Raw genomic sequence first — 25561 nt, forward strand, 5'->3', positions numbered from 1 at the left:
GGACCGTGGCCGCTGTCTCCCCGCCAGGCGGCGCCCGCTTCCCCCCGCTCCTCCCACCCCCCCGCTCAGGCCGAGCCGCGGTCGCTTCTAGGGTCGGTTTTATTTAATAAAATAAAGTACAGCGATCACCCGGCGAGGGACCGGCGTCCGGGGGCACGGGGCACTCCTGCCACTGCCCCGGCCGGGGGACAGCCCGCCCTCCCTCCCCGGGGCTGGCAATTCTACCTGGCGAGCGTGTGCGACCGGTACCGAGCGAGCTGCCGCCGGGGCTGCTGAGCCCGATGTGCGGCAGAGAAGCATGCGGGCGGGCTGCGGTGCCCAAACTAATAGCTAGGGACTCCCGGGGGAGGCCGGGCTGGGCAGGCAGACGGTGGCACGAGAGCCAGTGATGGGGAAAACAGAGCAAGTGGTGTGGGAAGGTGCCGGGTGCTGCCCCGTGCAGCGCGAAGCCAGGGTGCCCAGCAGCAGAGCAGCCAGGTCAGTTGGAGGAGAGCAAGGAGCTGTGGGACGACAGGTCCATGCTGCTGGCGCTGAGGCCTCTGCTCTCCGCACGGAGGCCTTGGGTGCCCTAGAAAAAATACAGTGCCGGTGAGGTATTTGCAATCCACCCCCATACCCCAAAGCTGCTACCCCAATGCCCGCACCCCTTGCCTCACAAGCCAGAGAAGCTCTGGTGCTGCTCTCAGACTCATTAGGTGCTACCTCTGCTCTCAACCTCTGGCTGTGGAGGAGTTGCTGAGCAGGCAGGGAGGTGGGTACTTGGAGGCAACACCTTCAGGTTTGGAGCTATGACTTTGGAAGAGGTCTGCAGCTGCCCAAGGGTGCCGTGGGAGCACTGGCCTAGGCAGAGTGGCTCCAACACCGCACAGCCTCAGAGTGAACACGCTGGGAGGTCTCAGGCACTGCACCTGTGGCCGGCTATTATGCCCCTGACCAGCTGTGACATAGGCCACAAGGCCCCCACCCCAATGCCCACTCCTGTACTAGCCCCTCCACCCACCCTGTGCTTACCTCGAATGAAGCATCACTAGACTTGTGCAAGTAATTTAATGATGCAGCTCGTTTCATGCTACAAGAAAGCAGAGGAGAGCAGGTCTGACCACGCTGTGTCTGATCAGATCCAGATCCACAAGTTGGCAGGGCCCCCACCTGCCCTGTACCCAGCCTGATCCTTGTTACCTACCTGGTGTTCCTGGGCTCCAGAGGACCATTGCCCTGCAGTTTCTTGACCAACATCTCACTGCTCCTCCGTATCACATCTCGGATTTTCCCCAGGGAGCTGCTGCGCTGCAGAGTGCCACTGCCATCCTGGACATAGAGACACAAGCCAGGATGATGGCTGAGTGGCACTGATAAGGCTCTGGCACGCTGCTGATGAGTGGCTGGAATTGGCTCCAAACATCCTCTTGTCTGCCTGCAACTGAGAATTCAGCCCTGGCCCAAAGCAGGCTTAGTGCTGACTACATGGCTCCCCCCTCACCTTGGTCCTTCACAGCACATGATGACCATGGACTCAGGAATCCCCCCATACCATTGCCTGGCTCATCCAAACTGATGAGCCTACCTGGTGCAAGCCCAACACCCAGACAGACTGCTGACTTGCCCCAGGGCACCAGCACAAATGGCACTGGCATCCCACATGCCTGCTCAAACATGACATAGCTTCATCACCTCTAACAGCTCAGGCAGCAGCTGTCAAGGAAGTACCACTGCCCAGGCAAGCAACAAGCCCTGATGAGAGTTCCAAGCTTAGGGATACTTTTGTGAGGCCAGGACTCTCTCCTCACCTGCTGCTGGCTGGAGACTATGCTCTCCCACTCCTTGCCCTTCTTCACCACATCATTACTAGTCCTCCTCTCCGTCCAGCACTCATCCTGATGCACACACTAGTCCTGCAGGCTCACTCACATCAGACAAGACCATTCTACAAGCACATACATCCTTCTCTCACCTCTAACAGCCCCAAGACAATTAGCTTTGAGCCTCCTGAGCAATTCAGGTAGCTCCACTGGGGACACATTCATTCGGCTGCTGTGTTGCCAAGACTCCTATTCCCCCCACCTTTAGCTCTGTCCGGCCACACTAGCTGCCCCAGGGGTGGAACTTCGCAGGGGGTTATTTATGTCTGCCTGCTTGTTCTGAAGAACAAAACCAGCCAGAAATCTTGTTCCCCAGCCTGTTTCCTCCCATGTGCCTCCAAAAGTCCCCAATACTCACAAAGGCACTTTCAGCCCTTAAAAGGCTCAAGCTCACCTCCTGCACCACATGCATGCAAGACACAGGCTGCCTGAACGACACATCATACCGCTGTGTCATTACGGCACCAAGCTCTTCCCTTGTGGCCCAGCCTGCTCGTTACATAAGGTTATGGCACTGCTGCTGACTTGAAATTACTTTTGCTCTGATGGCCTGGTAACAGCAGTCTTCCCTCCTCCCGATTCCAATGGCCCCTGGCACACACGGGCAGTAGAAACTGAGATGAGGTGATGGCAAAAACCCTTTGCTCTTTAGGATGTGGGAGAGCCCCTCTGAGCCACTCCGAATGACCAAAATGTATTGTGGCTCAGACTAGCAGCAATTACCCCAGGACTATCCACGCAGTTCTGCAGGTAAGCAGGGTCTCTGCCTTAGGTCAGTCAGCCCCTTGTGCTGACCACTACAGGTTGTGGTCCTAGGGAAGCCTTTTCCAGCACATCTCTGCCCTGATTAACCAAAGCTGATTCAGCCCTAGACTCCTCTCTAACAGCTGACCAGGACTTTTCTTACGAGCAACCCTTTCTCATGGTATTCATTTCACCCCTTCTTGGATAAGCCAAGTGCACTTTCTCACTGGAATGAGGGGTTTCCAAGTTGGGAGCCATGTGTTGCTGCTGCCAGGGATTCACTCACCAGAAAAGCAGATCACCAAAAGTAGCAAACAATTCACTCCTCCATAAAGCACCCTGGGCAGGTTTTGGAGGAGATGGACATCAAGTGTGTGGCATTAGCAAAGATGGAGTAGGGTGGTTTTTGCCTCCCCACCAGATTTGCACTGGCCACAACTCTTCCTGCCATGCCAGACACTGTTCCTTTTTCCCAGGGCACATTAAACCAGTGGTGGAAGAGGGCACACAGCTTGGGCACAGGAGCAGGACCATAGTACAAGGGCAGCAGGATCTGGCCAGGAAATATGCTCTTGTGTCAGGGCTGGAGAGGATGGAGCCACATTTTCCCCAGCTGCAGTGATGCAGACTGACTGCAGACCAACACCAGAACCAAATGCTGCTGCATGCTGGGTTAAAAATAGCCTCTCTTCTATCCCCACTCCCTTTTCTGCAGGGTTATTTTTAACCCAGAACATTTATGGGGTTTGGTTTGCCGCAGAGCCCCCACCCCATTGCACCCACCAGGATGAGAGCATTCACAGAAAAAGCAGCAGCTCCACCACTGAGCTGCACTTCCCTGCATGCTCCCACCCTGCCTAACGCACAGAAGCAGCAGACTTAGGCAGGATTCGGCAGCATGTGGAGCTCACTCAGAACTGGGAGACACAATGGGGTATTTCTTTGGCTAAATAGAAACATCTCTTGGAGAAGCTTAGATCCCCCAGGGCAGCCTTGCCACACAAGGTTACAGAACTGAGGTTAGCAGCAACCCCAGACTGGAGGACAGGGAGAAGCACAGCGGAGCTGGGTCCTTCATCTCCAATTCTCAGCCTAAGAGAGGTGCCCTGGGGACAGCACATGCCCCTGAACACACACAGACAGACACCAAGCATCCCCACACCTGCTGCAGCAGCATTTGCACCCACCACCCCAGGACTGACCGACGCTGGCCTACAGAGCATGGAAAGAAGCACAGGGCAGCAATTTGGGTCTGTCTACCTTTAATTAGAGGTATGGTTGTTACAGCACCAGGTCCAGGACATGGCAAAGCACAGGGTCAGGTGGCCCCGAGGTCCAAATGCACCCTGCCCTGGGGACTCACAACTCTCCAGGAAGTGGAGCAGCACTAGGAGAGGCAGGGAAGGCACAGCCCTGGAGCACTTGGCCTTGGGCTCCACAGCCCATGGTCCAGAGGACAAGCTTCCTTTCAGCAAGCACAAGCTCCCAGAGGAGCAGCATGCATGTACCCCAAGGCCTCTGCACCACCACCACAGGAAAGCCAGGCCCAGACAGACACAGGCACATTTAGCATCATAACCTGCCCAAAGACTAGCATGAGAGAAACAATCTAGCTAAAAAAATAAGGGGGAGTCCTGCGCTGGCCTCTGGGCTCTATCCTGCTGGCTGCAGCCTCCTCAGCTTTCTTCCCAGGTGGGAGGGCCAGGGAGGTTCATGTCCCACAGGAGGCAGGATGATTGTGTAAACCCAAGGGTGTGAGACTCAGAACAGCGGTAGTCTGGCTCTGAGAAACATTTCCTTTCCCAGTAGTGACCAGCAGCACCAGACCCTGTGAAGGCTTGAAGTACCAATCAGAGGCACTGAGCCACCCTCACAGACCCTCAGGGTCAGTACTGTGTGCCTAGCAGTTAACTGGGTTACAGATTTCCCACCCACTTGGCTAGGGACAGACAGACTGCAGTCAGCCCCAGGGACCTGTGAGCAATACAGCCCCTTCCCTTCCCCTGTGGCAACCTCCATCCAGCCATCCCATCTGCTCCCACATGCTCAGAGTATCCCCAGCCCCGGCTCCTCCCTTCCTGACATCCTCCTCTGCACCTCCTTTTTCTCCCAACCATTCTGCTCCAAACCAGTCCATTCCCCATCTGAGCCACTTCTAATGGCCTGAGGTCTGACCCCTTGCAGAAAAGTTCTTTCCTTTTACCCTTCCTCTGCCTCCAAGGAACAGCAAACAACTTCAGCCCTGCTTCTCCCACCAGCCACACCTAGGAACCCCATAGCAATGGGGAGCTGATTCACCCCTTAATGCCATCGGATGAGGAACTTGGATACAGCAGCATCCAGTCAGGAGGTTGCAGCCCAACATGCTTGTGCTGGCAGGTCCCTGTTCCATGCATGGCCCTTGGCTGTCACCCCCTCACACCTTGTCTTTGATGTCCAGTAGCTCTGTGGGCCATCCTATACTCCTGTGTCCTGCAGAGAGACCCACATACTGCACCTGGGTTGCTGAGCTCAGCAGGGAGGAAGGTGGCAAGATAGGGACTGCTCTGTGCTGCAGGAAGAGCCCAGCTCACCAGGGACCAGCGCAGGTTTGCTACAGAGCACTAACATCAGCTAAGCCTACAGGGAAGGAAGCAAGTGGGCACATGACAGCCCTGCCTAGACCAGGCCTTGCTGTCCCATAACAGCCACCCATCTTCGTGCCTCTGAAGAGATGGAAGGAATAAGCTAGGAGGGTTGAGGACGTCTAATGACGGCGGAGTCACCATGCCTGGAGTGAAGACAATCCCCTGCAGGCCTGGTCCCCAGGGATGTACAAGGGCAGGCTGGGGGTGGGGGCATGCAAGGGGACGGTGGCCCGTCACCCTGGCCAGGGGGAGTGGGCAGCTCCTCGCAGATTCTTCCTGCTCTTGCTGGCCATGGTACTGGAGCTGGGCTATGTGGCCAGGCACTCCTCTGCAGGCATCGCGGTGCCCTCGCGCGCCGGGAGGGCTGGGGGGCCGGCGTGGAGTTCTCGCCGAGGAAGGAGGGATGGTGTGGAGGAAAAGTCGGAAGATACAACACAAACATCCAGGTGACTGCAGTGGAGGGGAAAGAGGGAGTCTCGGGAGGCATTTAAGCCTAGTGCACAGAGAGGAGAAAGACACAATTTACAAGGCTGTGAGGTTGTAGGTCACCTAGGGAACAGGTGGGGCAGGGCCCAGGCTGCATGCAGAGACAACGGGCCACATCTGAGCAGGGAGAGATTCTTGTGAGACAAACCGCAGGCTCACTTCTTTGCCGATGTGTTTAGCGTGCTGGCAGAAACAGCCAGCACAGGGAGGAACAGCCTGGGCCTCCTGCTATGGGGGGGTCCTTGCTCCCGGGCTTTGGGCATGGGGTACCTGCCAAGGCCACTGCACCACTGAGCTAGTGCCATCCCTGCGCTCACATCCCAGATGCTGGCTCTCACAGCCCAACTGCCTGGGAAGCAAGCAGTTGGTCCAGGCCCTGGGGTGCTTCCAGAGCTGCCCATGGGATGAGAGGTTCCTGGCACCCTGGGGGCTCCCATGGCCCTACCTGCAGCCCATGACAGCTAAGGGAAGGGCAGCAGAGACAGCTTTAAGGCAGCTCATGTGAGGTCTCTGGACCAACTCAGAGAACAGGCTGTGACAGACAGGAGCAGCAGGAGCTGCCACAGTCTTCTTTTGGGCTGAGCTGCAGCACAGTGCAGGGCCACTGGCTTGGGAGAGGAGACTGGTTATGTGTGCAGCAGGCTGGAAAAGGCATCATACGGCAGCAGCTGTGCCGCCTAGGCCCTCAGATCCTCTATCTACAGCTGGCTGGGTCAGGGAAGCTCTGTGAAGACCCTTGTGGAAGGGTCATATGAGCAGGAACTATTCCCCTTGTCTAGGACAGGCTGTGGGAAAGGGTGGCATTGCCTACTTCCCTTGAAACAATCACCTCAGAGACTGTCAGGAAGGTCTTCCCAGACCATCACCAGTGCAAAGAGATAACTCAACACCAACTACAGCCAGGAGGAACTGCAAAGATTCACCAGCCAGCATAGGGACCAGGCAATTCTAATCCAAACCTTCAGCCCTCCCTCTGTGCTTGTCTAGCCCCATTACTAATAAGGAGTGCAAGGGCTCAGGGTTAGTGCCTTGCCAGGGCTAAAACCCTCTTTACTCCTTATTATGCCAAGAGCTGGGACAGAGGAAGCCGTGCATCTGGCAGAGGCTGCTGGGTCCTCTCAAAGGTCTGTTCTCCAGATCTCCTTCAGCCACCTCCTGCGTACAATCCACAATCAAGAGAGCCAGCAGGCTTCAGGCTTTGGGTGTTGAAGGGCTGTCATGGCAACAGGGAAGAAAAAGGAGGAAGGGAGGGAGCTGATGCAGGTGAGGATAGAGCAGAGCCGGGTAGGGAAGGGTTAGTGACAGCAGATGTGAAGGGGCAGCGAAGGACTCTGTGCACACAGCGTCTTGCCTTTTCCAGGCTGCAACAATCCCTGGGTACCCACCTACACTATACTCTCAGCTAGAGTTTGCAGAAGGAACAGTAAGTGTTAACAGCTCTAGCACCCTCGAGCCACGCACCCACCAGCACCATGCTCACTTGTCACCTCTTCCCCATCCTCCTCCTTGCAGGAGACAAAAGGTGCCTATTCCAGACCTGGATCACTACCTTTCTCCAAACTCAGCGCTAGTAACCAAAGTGCCCCTCAGCCTCAGAGCAAACCTACACAGCCTCAGGTTGGCCTGTCTGTGCCTCAGCTAACACCAGTCTCTTTCTGCCATTAGTCAGCTCAGCCTGGCATCCCACAAAGGCCTGCCTTTTATCACCTCTGCTTGGCCAGAGCCAGCTGAGGGCATGAGACCAGGAGACGGGGACAGCAAAGACATTGGCTGCAGACTATTCCTGTGCCCTGCAGTCACTCACTCACAGACACACCAAGCACATCACACACACACAACCCTCCCCAGGCTCAGCATTGTCTGTGGCGCAGCGCAGGACAGACAGCCAAATGGCTCTCAGAGGCTGTGTGAGCTTGAGACGGGGCCAGTGCTCTCAGCCAGGGCCTCAAGAGGGGAGCAGCAGGGAGAGATGTTAATAAGGTTGCAAGCCTAAGATTAAGGTCAGACCAGGACCAGCTCATGCTGTGCACTTTCAGGGCCCGGCAGCTCCTCTGAAGCAGGAGCCCTTAGTTGGGAATATCTGGCCGGTACACCTGAAGCCAGACCCAGACACGCACCTTTGCAGGCTGGTTGGCTCATGCCAAGAAAGAGGGGAAGGAAATGTGCAGGGAACGAATGGAGGCAGACAAGGATGCCACAACAGGCCACGCGGGGACAGCCCTCAGCCAGGTTGTCCCTTCTCTCTGGCAGCCGGCTGAGGCCATTCTTGATGGTGTCTTGTACTTACCCCGCTCCATTCCACGCCCATACTCACTTCCTCGCTACCGTCTGTGGCATTCTCGTACTTGACGCTGCCTCCCAGGCTCCGACGTCTCTCTGTGCCATCACCCTCCTTCAGGATCTCCACCACCTTCGTCTGGTTGATCGGGTCAATGCCCTGCAAGTAGAAAAGGATAAGGAAGAATCATGTTTGGCCCTTCTGTGTTCCTTCCCTCTAGAGATCTGCCCTGCATCACTGTGCTTGGTTCTACTCCCTCTCTTGGCCATCGCCCCATCACAGCCAAAACATTCCAGCACAAGCAAGATGCAGCCAAATGCTCTTTCCTGCACTTAGCAGTCTCTATTTGGATTCCCAGCTCTGTGAGTCCCCCACAAAGCCATAAACCACCCTGGGGAACAAGGACTTGCTACCCCAAAGCTGACAGCCTTTTTTCTTCACGTTTTGGAGTGTGAAGTATCCTCCTGTCCTTCAGTCTTTGTGCTAGGTGCTTATAGTTCCCGCTTTATTATTTGAGGATTGAGAGGATTTTAGGGAGAGAGGTACTCTAAGAAATTCCAGGTATGTCCTCTGGACAAAAACATTACTGTGTAGAAAACATCCCAGAGAGTGCAGTTCTCAGTAGCTGACTAAAGCCCAGTAATCTGTCTTAACTCAGCTGCACTGCGACGAGCCATGCCTTCTTCCCCACACATACACACACTGACATCTGCTCCATCCCTGCACACAGGCACATGCACAACCCTACACGTGTGCACACGTGTCTACCTCTGCACAAAAGCAATCCCAATCACCAAGGGGTTCTGGTGCCATGGGAATGTAACCAAGAACATAAGAGACTGCAAGGCCCAGGAGAATCCCTCAGCACACCCCAAACCAAACACAGTGCCATAACCTGCCACCCCAAGCCCTGCAATGCCCCCTCCACCCGGGAAGGTCTGTCTGGGGTTACCTGTCGCCGAGAGCGAACTGCACACTCCTCCAAGGTCTCTGCTGCCTCCAGCTTGCCCTGGCGCCGGTACAGCGCACCCAGGTTCCTCAGAGTGGTGTTCACAGTCGGGCTGTGGTAACAGATGGAAGTTGAGTGGGAGCCCTGGAGCCACTCCCTTCAGAGTCCACAGCTGCCCACCTCTTACCTGCTAACCTTACAGGCCTTGTACCAGCCACCATACTCAGCGTAGGGAGCACTGTCTCTGTGCTTGCTCTGCAGGAGAGATGAGAGCTGTTAGTCCCACACCTGCTGCCCTCCTCTGGCCTATGCTCTCCCACTGGATGCCAGGGTCAGGCCCCAAGCTGCACCCCCGCACCATCCCAACCTTTGGAAACACAACATGCAAGTGCAGTGATGAAGCCCAGCAGGTTCCTGGGTGGAAAGTTAAAAGCCCATTTGCCACAACACATTTTGGCCACAAGCAAAAGTGATAGCCCAGTACCAGGAAGGAGCATTATCCCATCTCCTTACCCCATTCCATGGTACCAAAGGCAGCAAGGACAACACAGCCTATTCTCATGGCATTCTGGAGGGCATAACAGCCCAACCAACACGCAAAAGGGAGACAAAAAACCCCAACACACCCCCAAAGGCATGCCAGGCTGCATGGGCACTAAGCCCCTCAGCCATGGCTAGCAAAGGAATCAGCCAGCCCCATCCCACCCTTCTGCCCACAAGGTCAGGCCTGCCCACAGCAGCTCAGCCCCGTTAGTTGTCTATTCTCTTTGCACCCCAAAGGTGGCTGGCTGGCCCTGTCATAGCCAGGTGCAAAGGGGCAGCTGGCCAGAGCAACAGGAGAGGAGGCAGAGCTCGACACTCAAGGAGGAAGATCTGGACAACCCACACTGCAGAGCAGTAGCTGCTTGCCAGCATTGCCCTGGGCCAGTAAGAACCGCAGCACCTGCAAGCAGGAATCCATCACTGCTGCAGGAGCAGGGCTGCTTGTCCATATGCTGTACATCCTAGTGTAGTGGCAAGCACCTGGGGGAGTGCTTGTGGACAGTGGACTGGGACAGGACACACGGACTGGGCAGGAAGCATCCAGCTCAGCCCTCAGCCCAGGCTGCTCTCACCAAGCAGGTTCAAGGGAGCCACTGCTCCATAGAAGGAGTTTCCTCTCTGGAAAGGGTTCTAGCCCGGAAGAAATTGTCTGCACTGGGAACTGTTTTTCTTACTCAGTCCCACAGCACTTCTCAACTTTATCCCACATGCCAGAGTCTACCTGAGCCCTAGGCACATGTGTTTTTCTTTGCACCAGAGCCTACACAGCCTGGGCAGGCACCAGGGATAGAAGACTCAGTTCAGGACTCAATACACCTCTGAAGCTTGAGGCAGCCCAAACCTGACAGGAAAGGTGTCAAATCCTCTAGAGCAGATAAAGCCAGGGCTGCCAGCTGTGCCCAAGGCCTTGCTGTTGTCATGAGCTGGCCTCCCTCTGCTGACAGGAAAGAGGGGCAAGGGAAAAAAAGTAGTGAAGCTCTGCAAGTGGGATTTCATGCATTTTAGTAAAAGATACGGAAACAGCACAAGGCAGAGCACAGCAGCCCCATCTCCTGGGCCAGCAGTACAAGCATATCTGTGATTACTGCTGCCTAAACAGGAATGCCAACCATGCTGTGCCATGGGGCACAGGCACAACTGCCCTAAGGACAGTAGCCTCAAGGGCAGAGCAAGAGGCTCAGCCCTTGCCTCAGACTCACATGTAAAATGAACCTCACTCTATCTGTGGGTCCCTGAGCCTGCTGCCTTGTCCTGTGGCAAAGCTTGCATCATCTGGAGCATAGTTCCATACTACAGCTATCTACTTTTCACCTCTTAATTCTCCAAAGATACCATCAGAATAGCCTCAATCCTAGAGGGGGCAAGGGGAGCCTGATCTCTACTCCAACTTGGATTTCTCCAGGATGGTGCTGCAGCAAGTACAGATTCTTTGCAGCAGAGCCTTCATAGTGCAGCAACTGGAACATAGAAAAGCTGAGCACTGCCCTGCACTGGGAATGGCACAGAGCAGTTCAACAGGAAGACACAGGATGCTGGTGGGAAGCACCTCCTAGTGCTCTGCTCTCAGGACTCACAGCATGGGACTGATCAGTCACTGAGCAGCCTGCCAGCCTGCTGCCTGAGCCATTCAGGGTTGGGAGCTGCACTGGGCACAAAGGAATACGAAGACTGCTCCCACTGTAGCTAGAGGACTAGACTAGAGCCCTTCACTCTGCTGCTTCACCACCTGTCAAAAAGCAGGCAAAGTTTTAGACTTGGCAAAAGCAGAGACAGAACTTTGCTGCATTTATTGTCTGACCACAGAGCAGGGCCTGGGCAACAGAAGCAACAGCAGCTTTGCCTTTCAGCCTAGTTCAAGGCAAGCACAACCCATTTCTATCCTCTTTAAGGGCCCACCCTGTTCAGAGATCTTTTTTCAAGTTTGGCTCCATTTCCTACAGCAGTTTCTTCTTGACCTCCATTTTTCCCTAGGCAAGCCTATAGGGCTGCTTCAGAAGCCAGTTATGCTCTGGGTACTGGCAGCTCTTTGGAACAGAGTGCCAAGGCCTTGCAGCACAAGCCTCTGCTGTCCACCATCTTTCATCACCTGCATGCCCAAGAGGAATCACTAAAGCAAAAAGAGACAGCATGCAGCCATGGCTGAGAAGCTCAACAGCCCTAGGAAAAGCCTCATGCTCTCTGATGGGCCTTCCCTCCCCGTCATCCCAGAGAGCAGCCATGCCGCATCCCCCCTCTCCAGACACCTTGGGCCATAGCAGCTCTTTAGACTGCAGCTCCAGGAAGGAGCATGTGGCTGTGGTAAGAGAGGATCAGACCTCCTGGAATTACTCACCTTGCTCATCTCTTCCCTCTCCTCTGCATGCATCCAGATTGGCTTGTGTTCATCTGTGTAGGGAAGAATGCAGAACAGGTCCACTCACCACCTCATCCTGTTGCTCTGCCTCCTGCACAACCCAGCATTCTGTCCCCAGAGGCAGCAGCTCCTCAGAGGCAAATGACAAGGCTTCCAGATACTCCTGGTCCCTGGGCCAGAGGCCCAAGAAAGGAAATCAACACTGCAAGAGCAGGACAGGGGAAGGAAAGAACAAGTCCTCTCATGAGGAAGGACATGTGCTAAGCGCACAGGAGAAACTTCAGCCTGTGTCTGGGAATGACTGTGCCATTTGCTATTCCCCCTTTTAACCATAAGTATTCCCAACCCAGTAAAGACTGGGTTGAGACTTCTGAGAGAAGAGGAGGAACAGATTAACACTACTGCCATAACTAGAATGGCAGCATCTCAAGGGCTGCCCAAAGCAGGGGCCCTGCAAGTCATCCCATCCCTCGTTCAGGGCGACACCAGAACCAGCTGAGTTTAGGCTGAGAGCCAGGAGACCCTTCCCCAGCCCCAGTGGCTTCTGCTGTACAAACCATCCACAGAGCCAAACTCCTTCACGTGAGCACGGGTAAGGATCTCCTTATACAGCACCTCTGCATCTTTGTATTTTCCTTGCTTCAGGTAACAGGAAGCCTGCAACCAAAATAAAACAGCTCCAGCCCCACTGGGAAACACAGCTGCAAGAGGGGGCAGAGGTAATCTATCTCTCTGCGTCTTCTAAGCACAAGGCAATGCTCACCTTTCCCATGGCACCCCTCCCTAACTACACACAGCCTCTCCCCAGGTCTCACCAGGTTGTTCTTGGTCTTGGCCACATTGGGGTCATCAGGACCCAGGCAGCTCTCGTAGATCTCCAGGGCCCGGCAGTAATAGTACTCCACTTCATCATACTTGCCCTGGTTCTGGCACAACAGGGCTAGGTTGTTCAGCTGCTTGGCCACATCGGGATGGTCTTTGCCTAGAACCTGGTTGAACAAAAGAAAAGAAGCCACAAAGACTGCAGTGGACTCCTGGAATTAGCTTGTCCCTCCAGCACATGCCTATGTCAGACAAAAGCTAAGGACTAGGGAGGTAAAGAGGAGAAATTCCAGCTTCCACCTCCTGGCAGGCCTCTCTAGGGCTGCAAGCACTGGAGAGACAGGAAAGGGAGTGGCAGAAACAGCAGTTAAAGAGACTAGGTAGGCCCTGGATCTTCGATGTGCATTGAGGTAATGGGACAAAGCCCAAAGAAAGACCTGTAAGGTGAAAGTGTGGGAGACTAGTACCTTCTCACGGATCTCCAGGGCTCGCTTACACAGTGGCTCTGCTTCCTTGTACTTCCCTCTCTTGCCATAGAGAACAGCCAGATTGTTCAAAGTTGCTGCCACCTACAGAGACATAAGCTTCTCTGTGAAACAAAGCAATTTCCAGTGGGATCAAACAAGGGGTGCAAGTAGCAGTAACAGTGACTGTCCCATTTCCTCCATGCCTGCAGTACTGCTGCTTCTGAAGATAAGGAGGTCCAGAGACAGAAGGCTTCCCTGCCTACATGGCAGGATCCAAGAGAAGCCAACTCCTGACAGGCCATACTTAACCAGACAGCAGGAAATACTGAAGCAGTAAAACACTGCCAGAACAGTGCCCCAGCAGCACCCACAGGTGAAGGAAGGGACTGAAAGAGGAGGGAGATACTCACAGCTGGGTGGTCTTTGCCTAGAGTCTTCTCACGGATGGAAAGAGCATCATTCAAAAGGTGTGCTGCCTCTTTGTATTTATTCTGATCCCTGCAGTGCAAAGTCAACCAGTTACTTGGGATTTGGACAACACAGCCTGTAGCAGGCAGAGCTACAAACAACAGTCCTCCTTCCCTGCAGATCCAGCCCTCATAGCCCTTCCATTTCTCCCTTCCTTCCTACTTTAGCCAGTCCCTAGCTATATCCAGGAATCTGGCAAACCAAATACCTCACCCATGCCAAAACCTTTTTGAAAGGATGTGCCCACCAGGACGTGCTGTAGAGGTAAACAGAAGATGTAGAAACCCGTCTTGGCCCAGTCCTGCCCTCCCCACCATGCTCACCTGTACACTAATGCTAGAATGTTGAGCATGGTAGCCACATCAGGGTGATCGTGGCCTGATGTCTTCTCCAGATCCTCCAGCGCCTGCTTGCAGAGCGGCACAGCCACCTCATAGCGCCCCTGGGAGGCATACTGGATAACAAGGTTGTGGAGGGTGCGCAAGCGTGCAGGAATCTCATAACCTCCCTGCTGGGCAGCTGCCACAGCACTGCTGTGCTGGTGGGGCACTACGGACACGGAGAAATAAACATGGCACAGTTGGCACAGCAGGCTTGAACAGAGACAGGCAGCAATCATGCATGAGCAAACACTTACATCCAGGACCATGCTCCTCCTCCTCATTCGGGAACAGATCATCCAGGGAGTCCTTGGTGGAGTCACCCTCCTTCTCCTCCTGAGAGGATGAGAATCACAGTACTGTTGGTTCTCAGAGGAGACAACAGCAGCCTGGGCTAAGTTAGTTGCCAAACTCTCCACCCTTCTGCAGCCCACCACCACACTCAACTTCCCCTGTCGTCTCTGCCACCATATTCCCCCCAAAACAAAATGGATAAAAGCCAAATTTCCCCAGCTCCAGCATCCATGCTACTCCACATTCTTCCAGAGACAGTGCCCCATGCAGGCCCCCTTTAGTTACAGGCATTGCTGTGCATGGTAGCTGGGAAGGGACAAAATCCAAGGCAATGCCTGGATTACACCCAGGCAGTACTGCTGGTCCACCCTTCCAGACGCACAAAAAGCAGCTGCTCAAAAGGACTGGGGGCATACCGAAGGTGAGACATCCTCATCATACTTCTTCAGCTGATTCATGAACTCAAGGTGTTTCTTCTCCTCCTCCAGTTGAGCCACAGTTTGTTCACTACGCTGCAGCTTCTGCTGGGTGTTGGCAAGCTCATCACGCAGCCACTGGTTCTCCTGGCACAGTCTACGCACCTGAGCACGAAGCTTCTGCTTCTCTGACTCCACAGCATTCAGATGGTTGGACAACGCCATCATCACCTGGTTAAGAGTCTCGGTAAGTAACAACCACAATCCTGTGTCTCCCGCACATGCATGCTTAGGGTCCACCCCAGGGTCATGCTGGCCTTCTACTCTTAGCCCTTTCCTGTCCCTGAGGCTTGTGGGAAATGGCCACATGCCTACCTTCCCCTGTCAGTCCTGGCTAACACACAGGAGATCCCCCACCATCTCACCTGAGCTTCTCCAAGCCCCAGTTCAATCATTTCCACTGACTTGCGAAGCAGGTTGGATTTCTCGTGCACGAGATTGGCTTCTTCATCTTTCTTCAGGCACTTAATGGTCTCCAGCAAGCTGTGCAAGATGGAGTTGTGTTCATTCTTGAGTGCTTCCAGCCCTTGCATCACCAGCTTGGTGTTGGAAATGATCTCCTCTTGGCTCAGCTTGTCCAGTTTCTCCTCCCTTGGGTACACCATGGTAGACATAGTCCTAGTCCTGCAGCCCTACAGAGACCAAGACAAAACCTGAGTGCCCCAGGGCTGTTTCACAGTGCCACAACCAGACACAAGTATCATAACCTCCTTCAGGCAGTCAGAGACAGCATTCTCTAAGCTCTTTATCTTACCCTCTCCCTTTGGCAGCAGGCAGCTGTCAGGGCACATGCCCCCTGCTTATGTGGTGTGGCGTGCTGGCAACCAGTGCAGGTGGCACACAAGGACAGGAGACAAAAAATCAGTGCTGACCTCCAACACCCGCACATGCCCAGCAGGAGGAGAGCTAATTTAGCTTCCATTTAAGAGCAGAGATTTGTGGCTGCAATCCGTACACCTCCTGCCCACAGACCACTGATGCAGAGAGGCTGTCAGAGCTCAACACCTCTTCTGACTGCAGAGGAAAGGGAACAGAAAGTGGAGGGATGCCAGCTCAAAGCTTTCTGCTTCCTCATGGAAAATCTCCTGGAAGAACATCTCATAGACAGGGAGGCAGCAGTGGCATTACTGTGCCAAAATACTGCCTGACCAGAAGAGCACATCCTGACGATCACAGCCCTGGCACAGAACGGCCACTGTGGTAAGAAGGGATGCAACACCGCCAGCAGGACTGACTCACACAGCGTGGGGAAGCTCACATACACCAACTGCTACAGTCACACTAGCATAACCCTTGTGTGGGCGTCAGCTTGAAACACTAAGAGCTTTTCCATCTTCATGCACCCTGCTGCCAGCCCAAGGACTCCTCAGGAAGGCATAAGGACTCTGTACTCCTTCCCTGTCCTCCCCCTATAGACGTACAATGGGAGAATACCAAGCTACTGCCTTGGCACAGGAAAACCAACCGCTACAACTCACAAGATTAGTGTGGCTGCAAGATCCTTCCATAGAAAGTCCAGGAGCTAGGGAAACACAACAGGCCAGAGGGTGCAAGGCACAAGAGGCAGGCAAGACCCCTTACAGCTGGTTGACAGTACCCTGGCTGCTCCATGACTCAGGCATCTAACCCAGCCTCCCCCTCCAGCTGGGCCACCCCAGCAGCCTTCTCACATTAGTCAGTAATAAAGACACCACCTACATCACTATGGGTCACTCCAAAACAAGCCTCCTGCGATGCCCTGCACAGGCAGCACCTGCCCACCAGCACCTCCTTGCCATCTGGAACTGGCAGAAGGCTCTGCAACCTGAGTGCCCAGGGCCCTGCTGCCAAGAAGCTGGCAAACTGCCCAGGAGCTATGCAGGAGGTGGTGAGGAAATTGCTACCAATGGACCTGCCCTTGCCCTCCTGCAGGAGACACATCTGCATGGTTTGAGCTCTTTGTTACGCAGCTGTCTTATGCCTAGTTTAGTGAGAGAACAGAAATTCTGCCTTAAGTACAGGAACAGAAAGAGCAGAACTCCCCTTTTTGGAATGGCTCCTTTTTTCCCTCACCTGTGCAGTCTGCCCAGGAAGGCTCAGGGCAATCCCACAGTCCAGCTATCAGGGAGCTCTAGAGAGTTAACCCTGAGCAATCGAGGGGCCCAGTTTCTCCCTCATTGCAGCACTGAAAGTGAAGATGATGACCAGCACTGGGACAGTTGTTTCAAGTAAGCATATCTCATTATACCCACTAATTTCCTCCTCTTTATCCTCACTCTTTCTTGAGTTATTTTATAGGTCTGAACTCTCCTCTCGACTCTTCTTTAGTTTCTGTTTCAGTGATACAAATTCATCCCTCAGAAAGGGGAACAAACCTTCAACACACAGTGGAGACCTTACTGAACCTCAGCAGGCAGAGGCACTTCATATCTCTTGAAGACCGCGTTCCTGTTCACATCTCTGAACAAAAACTGAGTTGTCCTGCCCCATCTACCCCACAGTCACAGTGCTGATATGACATTCGCTTTATGATCCAGTATCAGCACCAACTATGAGTCAGACTTCACTGTATCCTTCACTTTTGGGTATCTGCCATGCTTTGAATGCAGTTAAGCCTGTGCATTGGGCATTTTACACCAAAATGGTCTCATCTGGACTGCAACTTGTGCCAGTTTGCTTTAGAGAAGACCATATGATAAGGATAGCATGAGAAACCTCACTACTGTCAAGACGGAGGGCACAGATTACTGTTTTGAAAGGAAAAATAAGTCTGTTGAGAGTTGGCTGCCACTCATATCCTATCTTCCAAACTGATTTTCCAGAAACCAGCAGTTAAGCAGACCAGTTGACAATTACCCCAGTTATTCTTTTTCCCACCTTTATAACACATCTGGGGTGCAATCAAGTGCTAAAGCGATAAAGGAAGCCTTTCCTAAGGCAGACTTCTGCAGGTGAGCACAACTCAGGAAGAAACGTGCAACAACTCCCAGCCTGAAAGAAAGAGGCTGGTAGCCCAAAGGACACTAGTGCTGCCTCATCTGGCCAAGCACTGTTGTCCTGCTCTGAAATAGGTCCAGACAGCTTCCCAGGAAGGCTCAGCAGGCACTTACCTGCTTCCACAGAACCCAAGGGTTCTGCTAAAGGGTTAAATGGCTCCATCACTAGTTTCAACTCATAAGGAAACACAGTCCCAGACTTAGAAACAGGTAAGTGGGAGTTCAGTGGAGCATAGGCAATGCTTGGGACACAAGAAGATACCCAGGAATGGCCTCATACCCAACATACCAAAAAACTAGAACTCTGCTCTAAAGATGACACAGCTAGGCAGTTCCTATGGGTACTGGGGTCAGCTGTGAAATGCTGAGTTTTCATGGCAGCACCACTTATGTCCATACCAAGATCTTGCTGCCATCTTTAGAAAGTACAATACATATGCATTGGGAAGAGGAACATGTTACAATGTCACAGCATAAAAGGCTAAAACAGTCAAAACATCCTGACCCACAGCACATCAGACTCATCCTACTCTGCAACTACATCTTCAGATCCTTCAAGACATACCAATACAGGCTCTTCTCTCACTGGCTGTGCTAACATCTATACACAACCGTGGCCTAGGATGACATCCTAGAAGCACAGCTCTGCTAGGTACCAACACATTTCCAGTGTTCAGTGGCGGACAGGGGATTGTTCAGACTGGACAGACCTAGGGACAACGCAGCTGCTCAACAAGAAAAGAAACGTGAGACTGCAAAGAAGTCACTCAAATGCTGCTACCCCTTGCACAGCAAAGGAAACCAACAAACACTGGTGGGAGCTGACTTATTATCCTTCCAAAGTAGCAATTTTCCCCCACAGAGTCTTATTTTCTAGTTCTTTCCAGTGCTGACAGGTCTACGCTTGGTGCTCAGCCCTCCAAAGGCGAAACACGCTCTATGGCAGCCAATCTCAAGGTCAGGGTCAGGCAGGCTGAGGTTGCTGCATATGCACTCTTCCTACTCCTTTACATTCAGCAAAGGGCACTGAGTGTCCTTTATCCAGACAAAAAACACTCCTGAAGAGAGGAGGGGAGACATCATCACCTGCCTTTTGCAGGGTGAGGTTAAACGGGAATAGGAAGAAAGAATGCTTCTCCAAACAGCTCCTTGGGAATGGACTGCCCAGTTCCTACCTTATTCTGCTGCATTCCTCATGGCTCTGCAGGTGTCACAGCGCAGGTCTCCACCCGCACGTTTCCGCTCTAGTTGGCATGTCTTCCCTATTCACTGTGAGCCACTAGAACAGCCTGGCTTTCCAACAATACCCATCTTATCTCCCCTCTTCTGCTCCCACTTGGAGGAGTGCTGCTGGAAGACAGGGAAGGAATATGCGTGCACTGAGCTTTGTGGCAACTGCAGCGCTCAGCCAGGAATCCACCAGCAAGCACATCCTGCCAGGCAGCAACCTTCCTCCTGTATTCAAGCGCATAACCAGGAAATCACTGAAATTGCTGATGCAATTTCAGCAGCTCACTTTTCTGCCTCTGAAAACTGTTCCCACATGCAAGAGCTTTAAGAGGAAAGACCTGGAAGCTTCATTGCTTTTATCTTCAACCCACAACAGCTACAAGTACATCAGATTAAATGGGTCCAAATGAATCTTAAAGCTCAGGTTATGATGCCTAATGCTAGAAGACTATGGAGAGCGGGGGAAAAAAAAAAAGCACCAGGGAAATCAGGAGTCAAATACAACAGGACAGAGATTTCAGGTCTATGCACACCTCAACAAATTCAGTTCACAGCCTCTCTGCATGTCCCTGGACCTAAGTGAAATGCAGGGTACCATCCCAAGTTGAACAAGCAATAGTGTCAAGACAATAACTGCAGCTTCCTTCAAATTGCAGAAGGTCTGCCAGTACTTTCTGTATAGAAGTGGGCACAGATTTTTAGCAGGAAATTCTTCTGCAGGAGAAGGTGATCTAAGGATATGGTAGTTGCAGGAAAACAGCTGGGTTCTGGAAAAAAGCTTCCAGTGGAAGAATAAGTCTGACCCACAGCCAGAATGACTGACCACATCTGGGAGATAGATAGCAACGGTAGCATTTAGAAAGAGGAGCAGAGGGCTTAGTCTTACTTCACCATAATTATCCCAGTCTCATGCTGTGAGACACACTTATGCTACCTGGTAAAACAGCAAGGTTATATATTTGGGAAGAAAAACTACTTGACAAAAGCAGGGAGGGGTGGTGCGTGGGGTGTTATGGTCTTCTCTCTGTTGGACCTCTGCCAGCTCATTACTGCTGAACAACAAAGGGTCTCTGGAAAGACTGGCTGACCTCCAATGAAGCTAGAAGTGAGTTCGCAAATAAGACAGCTGAGTCTTCAACGCTGCAACAAAACCTAGGCCTAAGACTTTGGATGCTGAAAAATAAAATAAAAGCAATAAAAAGCAGTCAGAGTGCCAAAGTTGCAACCGTCACAGAGGCCATGTCATGAGCACAAGCTTTCTCCCTGTTTTGATACCATAGTGTCAGAAAGCAAATAGAGGCTGTAGGAGATTAGTCAGCTGCACAGAGCCTCTGAGGCTTCCACTGCACAGCCAGAACACACTGACACTGCCAGGAAACTTGCACACTGCCAGACCACTGCTAGAAGAGCCACTGTGCTCAGGGTCACCATCCCAGGTCACCTGTAACAGAGCCATAGAAAAGGGATGACAAACTGATGCTGCTGAGCTGCACATCCAACAGTTGGCATTTCCAGAGCTGCTCCAATATGGGTAAAACAAGAGATGCTGAGGTTCATGTGAGGCACAGAGCAGCAAGAGTGCTCTGTGATGCTTGTTGCCCCTGCCAGAAATGCCTGTATGCTCCCCTAGAGCCACTAAGAACATGCAAAGAGAAGATCAGCGAGGGGTCAGCACCCTGGGAGTTCATACCCAACAAATCTCTGAGCTGTAATCCCAAAGCCAAAAGATGTCACTCAAACTCCAATGTGCATGACGTCCTCTGTCACCATTTATTTCTGGCTCATAAGTTTCACCACCCTATTACCAAAAAAGGGGGCACCTAGAGCTTCATTTGCCACCCAAAGTTCTTTCCCAATACATTTCCAATGAATTCTTGAGTTCCTTAGATAAAACTCAATGCATTTGCCTTTACTGAACACCTTTTCAGGACAAAGGAGTGAGGCACAGAACCAGAAATTGATCCAAGGCCTAAAGACAGGAAATGCAGTGCTTGCCTTCTTTCAGCAGGGTCCCAAGGGACCCTTCTCCAAAGCAAGAGAAGCAATGCAATCTACCTCCAGCAACAGAGCAGGCAGTGGAGGCAACGAGCTCTCTCAATCACATTCTCCTATGTCCCAAAACCAGGACTCTCCTTGGCATCCAGGCACCCTCCACGCATGGTTTTGAAGCCAATCTCCAAGACCAGAAAGGCTTCACCCAAGCAGCTTCCACAATCCTTAGAGTGGTGTAACTCAGTACAAGATGACTGTGCTACTGGAAACAGCACAGCCCTCCCTATCCCCTGGACAGGGATCAAGGCCAGGATTGCTTCTTTTCGCAGCAGCTGACACATGCCAGCTCTAACTGACTGTGAAACTTCAGGGGTTTTTTTCTAGATACTGTAAGGCTTGTGTTGGGAATGTCTCTGCTAACCAGCAGGCTGCAAGAGGCCCAGAGGACTAGCACTAAGGAACCAGATTTGCAGCTCAAGTGGAAGGTCTCTCCTGCAAGGAGATAGGAGGCTCCCTTCATGCTCTTTCCCTTCAGCACTAAACACTCCTCTCTGTCCCAGAAGCTTCAGCTCCCTACCAACCCACCATCTCTAACAGAAAACACGCCGCCACATAACCCTCCTGAAACCTAGGGCAAGGTGGTGCTAAAGTGGCTTTACAAGGACTTGGCCACAGTGAGTCAGGTTCAAACTACTACAGAAAGAACTCCCCTCCTCTTTCCAGCCTTCAGCTGGAAATGACAAAAGGTACTAGCGTTTGATTGATCAGAGGAAGCAATTCCTATGTTATCAAAGCATGTTCCAATTCCAATATGCATATGTACTCCGAGTAAGACAGAGCAAGTGGTCTTGTTGGCTTTGTGTCAGATCACTCACTCCTTTCAAGACCAGGAAGGTCTTACTCCCCTTCATTCATTACTATTAAAGAATACAGATATTGGAAGCAATAAGAATTAAAAAAAAAAAAACAAAACAAAAACAAACACCAAACCAACAAAACAACCACCCATAGCAAAAACAAACAAATAAAACAAACAGCACCAACCTGTGCCATTAGCAGAAAGCCATTTTGCTCTGTACAGCACTTCAAACTGCATATGACATCAGCTGGCTGGGGAAACATGCACCTTCCAGCAGGCCATTGGAATGAGAACAGCAGTCTTCACCACCCCCACCAGCAAGCTTGTGCCGGCACCTCCAGATCAGCTGATAAGACCTTGTTTTTAAATTCTTGCTTATGTCTGCAGCAGCTTACCATATCCATTCTGCATCTGCTGCGCCTGGGACTACAGTAGAACAGCATCAAAATGTGTTTCCAGCTAGTGGAGACAAGAGCTAAGCAGTTGGAATAAAGCCAGGACAAGCATCTCTTCCTAGTTTCAGAATCTGATTGGGAGTCTCACTCTATAAAAAACAGAGTGAGAGCCATTACCTTGCCCTGACAGCATGAAGTGGTATTAAAGGAGGCAGAATAATTCCCAGGAGCCAGTGCCTCTGCAGGCATCTGTCTGATGTGAATGCTATGCACTGGATGTGCCTGAGGAGTACAGGAGATGGCCAGGATGCAGATGGGACCAGCAAGAGCCCTGAAGCCACTGTGCGTGCCCTAAAGGGCTCTAGAGCACGAACGCTCCCTCCCATGGTGTACCTGGGGCAGCCGCAAACACCAGCCGACTGCAGGCTGCAAGACTGTGCTATTATTTCCAGAAGCAAACAGGTTTTGTAAACCATAACAAGGCAGCCAAATTCACAGAGACAAACCTCTACCTGCATAACAAGCAAAGGATCCGTTTTACCTCTGGCTCCCCTGTCTAGTTGGAGTTCTTTGTGGCTCTTTCCCAGCAAATTAAACCTTTATCCAGAAACTCTGCCAAGGTCAGAATCTGGCCATGTGTCCTTTGTGCCCCAAGAGCCATTTTGGAATTTGGGGTTAATATTGTTGTTCCAACCTGGACATTCCTCCAAAACAGCAGATGAAAGAACACATGCTTCCTGCTCCTTCTGCCAATTACAGCAAAGCGCAGCCATGTTTATTTACCCTGTGTCTGAGCTGGCTAGATCTTTGACCTATGTGTGCTGAACACCACCCGCTTTCTCCACACGCAGAGGCAGGGGCGGGTGCTTTTCGTATCTCCAAGGTGGCACGGCAGAGAGGAGACCAAGGGCACTAGGGAGCATGGAACCGCAACAGACTTCCAGATGTCCCTGTGCAAGACACACAGGGAAGCCTGCGGTTTCTAGAAACGTGCTGCTGCCTCCCATCATTGTGCAGATTTCTCCCGGCTGCCTGGCCAGAGCGTTCTACTGCAACACCATCCCCCAGCTCTTCTTCAGACACCTCCTCCCAGACGCATCCTCTGCTTCCCAGCAGCTTACCAGCGATTGCCCCCCCCCTCCCCTGGCCTACCACTTTTGGTAGGGCGCACCTCCACTTCGGAACAGCTTAGGAAGCACTCAATTGATGGAAGGAAGGTTGGAGGGGGAAACAAGGCTCTTTGAGAGCCATTGCTGTATGACCTGCCTCCGTCATCGTTTCTCCGGCTTTGTCTGGCAGGAGTCACGCCCGCTGCGTATCCTTGGAACAAGCAAGCCAGAGAACCCCCCTTCAACCCTCAGAACCGCCACAGAGAAATTCTGTGCCCACCTGGCTAAGTGCAAGCTTCGCGAGGAAAAAAGAAAAAAAAAAAGTTTTCATCAGCTCTGCCCGAAATTGAGCATCAAAGCGGTCCTTTGTTCCAGGGTGGCTGGGCACCCTGCCCACCTCAGTCACCGGATGGGAATGTCCCCCGCCCCGTGCCGCAGAGGAGAGGTACCTGGCTGCCTGCAGCGGCTTGTCCAGCGCCGGCTCCCCCGGAGGAGGCGAAGGAGCGATGGCCGCGACGCTCCGCGGCTCCCTCTGCCGCGCTGCCCTCGGAGCGAGCAGCGGCGCAGGCACCCTGCGCTCGGCAGCCAACCACACTGCGGCAGGGGGAGGGGAGGGATGCGGACAGGCTCCGGGAACAGGACGGTCGGACGCTCTCCTGGGAGCGCAGAAAGCGCCACGCGCGCCAAGCCCACGGCTCCCTCCTCAGGGATCGACCGGAGCACCAAGGAGCAGGGCCAAGCCCCCAAGACGCCGCCAAACTCTGCCCAAGGAGATCTACCGAGCATCGAGCTCCTCCTCAGACCGCCAAAGCCTTGTTCCAATCCCATCCTCCAATCCTGTGGCGAACGGTTCTACATCCTATTTGGTATTACCCTCGCCTTCGTCCCACTGCTGACCCCATCCCAGCCCCTGAAGCCGAGCTGGTGCAGCTGCAGAGAACCGTCCAGCTGCGCGGTTGCTATCGCTGTGCCCACAGCGATGGCCAGATACAGGAGATATGGGATAGCTGGAGCCCTACCGTGTGCACACTGCACAGGGTGGAGCTAGGCCAGGCAGTGCCTGGAAGCACTTGTTCAGTCTCTAGGTGCTTTACACAGAGAGGGGACATCGACACAGCCTCCACCTTAGTTGCTACAGTGACCCCATCCACAGTAGCACACAACTGTCACGGTGCTCCCTATGATGTTTTGTGAGCCTTATGCTGTCCCCAGCTACCTACATCTGCCTGTCCCAGTGCAGAGCTTCACTGGTGTTCCTATCCCTTCCCACTGATTCCCCCGAGGGGGAAGGGCTTCAGGTGTCCCAGGAGACAGCCCAGCCATGTTGACACGCAGATTCTCTCTTGCCTCATCTCACAACATACATTTCTTCTCTAAAGCTGTTCTCCCTTCCCTAATTCCAGAGGGCAAACCTGGCTTGCTACGGGGTACACACAGCAATGGCACAGTTAAAAGTCACACAAGTTACAAAGCAGGAATGCAAACATACATTACATACGTTATTTGTCTTACAGTGAAAACCATTCCGGGCAGTGAAGGAACAGACTAATTATAGAGCGGTGAATCCCGCAGTCTGTGCCCACAGCACCCTGGAAACAGCTATGGCTGGGACTTCGGGCTGACCCACCGTCGTCACATACACACTGCGCTCCTCCCTCGGGAGCTCCTGGCCTCCGCCAGCCGACCCGGCCCTGCCCGCAGCGGGGCCGGGACCACCGAGCCTGCGGACCCGGCGCTGCCCGAGCAGGGCGGGCGCCGGCGGGGCCTCCGAGCCAGTGGCTCTCCCGGTGCCGGCGGGGGCCGGTCCCGCGGGCCGCACCTCCCCGGCTCCAAAGTCCGCAGGGCCGGCGCCCTTCACGCCGCCGACCCGCGGCATTACCGCGGCCCGCAGGACCCGGCACGGAGGCCCCAGCCCCAGCACTGCCCTCGCTCCTCCCGCTGTCCCGGCGGACAGGGCTCGCCGAGGTCCCCAAGCCCCGCCGGCCCCGGCCCCGCCACAGGGACCTCCCCGGCTCCCCTCGGGGGTCCCGCCGCGCCCCGCGGCCGGCGGGGGGGACGCCGCCCCGGGAAAGGCCTGCGCCGTCGAGCCCCGCTCATCCTCCCCTCGCCCGGGGCCCCGACCGAGACCCGTGACCCCGCCCGCCCCACCTGCTCGGCGCGACACCTCGATGGCGGCCCCGATCGCTGCCCCGGTCCCGGCGGGGGCGGGGCGAAACTCACACCCTGCACCGCCCGCCCTCCCGGCGGCGCAGCCC

General features: G+C 53.6%; 1 protein-coding gene across 7 annotated transcripts; it reads right to left on the reverse strand.

Moving 5' to 3' along the window:
• Positions 1 to 81: 81 nt before the first annotated feature.
• Positions 82 to 25561, reverse strand: KLC4 (kinesin light chain 4). 7 transcript variants are annotated; one of them, XM_027906906.1, is made up of 16 exons: positions 25543 to 25561; positions 15112 to 15378; positions 14687 to 14917; positions 14234 to 14312; positions 13920 to 14145; positions 13539 to 13626; positions 13129 to 13230; positions 12655 to 12828; positions 12397 to 12496; positions 11819 to 11871; positions 9131 to 9198; positions 8947 to 9055; positions 8004 to 8153; positions 1184 to 1308; positions 1012 to 1069; positions 82 to 568 (listed from the first exon to the last, which is right to left on the reverse strand). In XM_027906906.1, the coding sequence occupies exons 2-16, from the start codon at positions 15358 to 15360 to the stop codon at positions 479 to 481; spliced, it is 1902 nt and encodes a 633-aa protein (XP_027762707.1). In that variant the 5' UTR covers positions 15361 to 15378; positions 25543 to 25561; the 3' UTR covers positions 82 to 478. The 7 variants fall into 7 exon arrangements, with proteins under 7 accessions (XP_027762707.1, XP_027762705.1, XP_027762706.1 ...); XM_027906904.1 differs by having other exon boundaries at positions 25455 to 25547; XM_027906905.1 differs by lacking the exon at positions 25543 to 25561 and adding an exon at positions 23756 to 23867.

This window comes from Empidonax traillii, unplaced genomic scaffold (assembly GCF_003031625.1).
Source record: "Empidonax traillii isolate 1590-97213 ecotype Southwest subspecies unplaced genomic scaffold, ASM303162v1 scaffold1373:size132633, whole genome shotgun sequence".
Classification (NCBI taxonomy): Eukaryota; Metazoa; Chordata; class Aves; order Passeriformes; family Tyrannidae; genus Empidonax; species Empidonax traillii.

Coding starts and splice junctions, on each gene's coding strand:
- KLC4 (XM_027906906.1), bottom strand. CDS start 15,360: ATGTCTACCATGGTGTACCCAAGGGAGGAGAAACTGGACAAGCTGAGC. Junction 14,918..15,111: donor TGGGGCTTGGAGAAGCTCAG/GTGAGATGGTGG, acceptor ACTCTTAACCAG/GTGATGATGGCGTTGTCCAA. Junction 14,313..14,686: donor ATGAGGATGTCTCACCTTCG/GTATGCCCCCAG, acceptor TCATCCTCTCAG/GAGGAGAAGGAGGGTGACTC.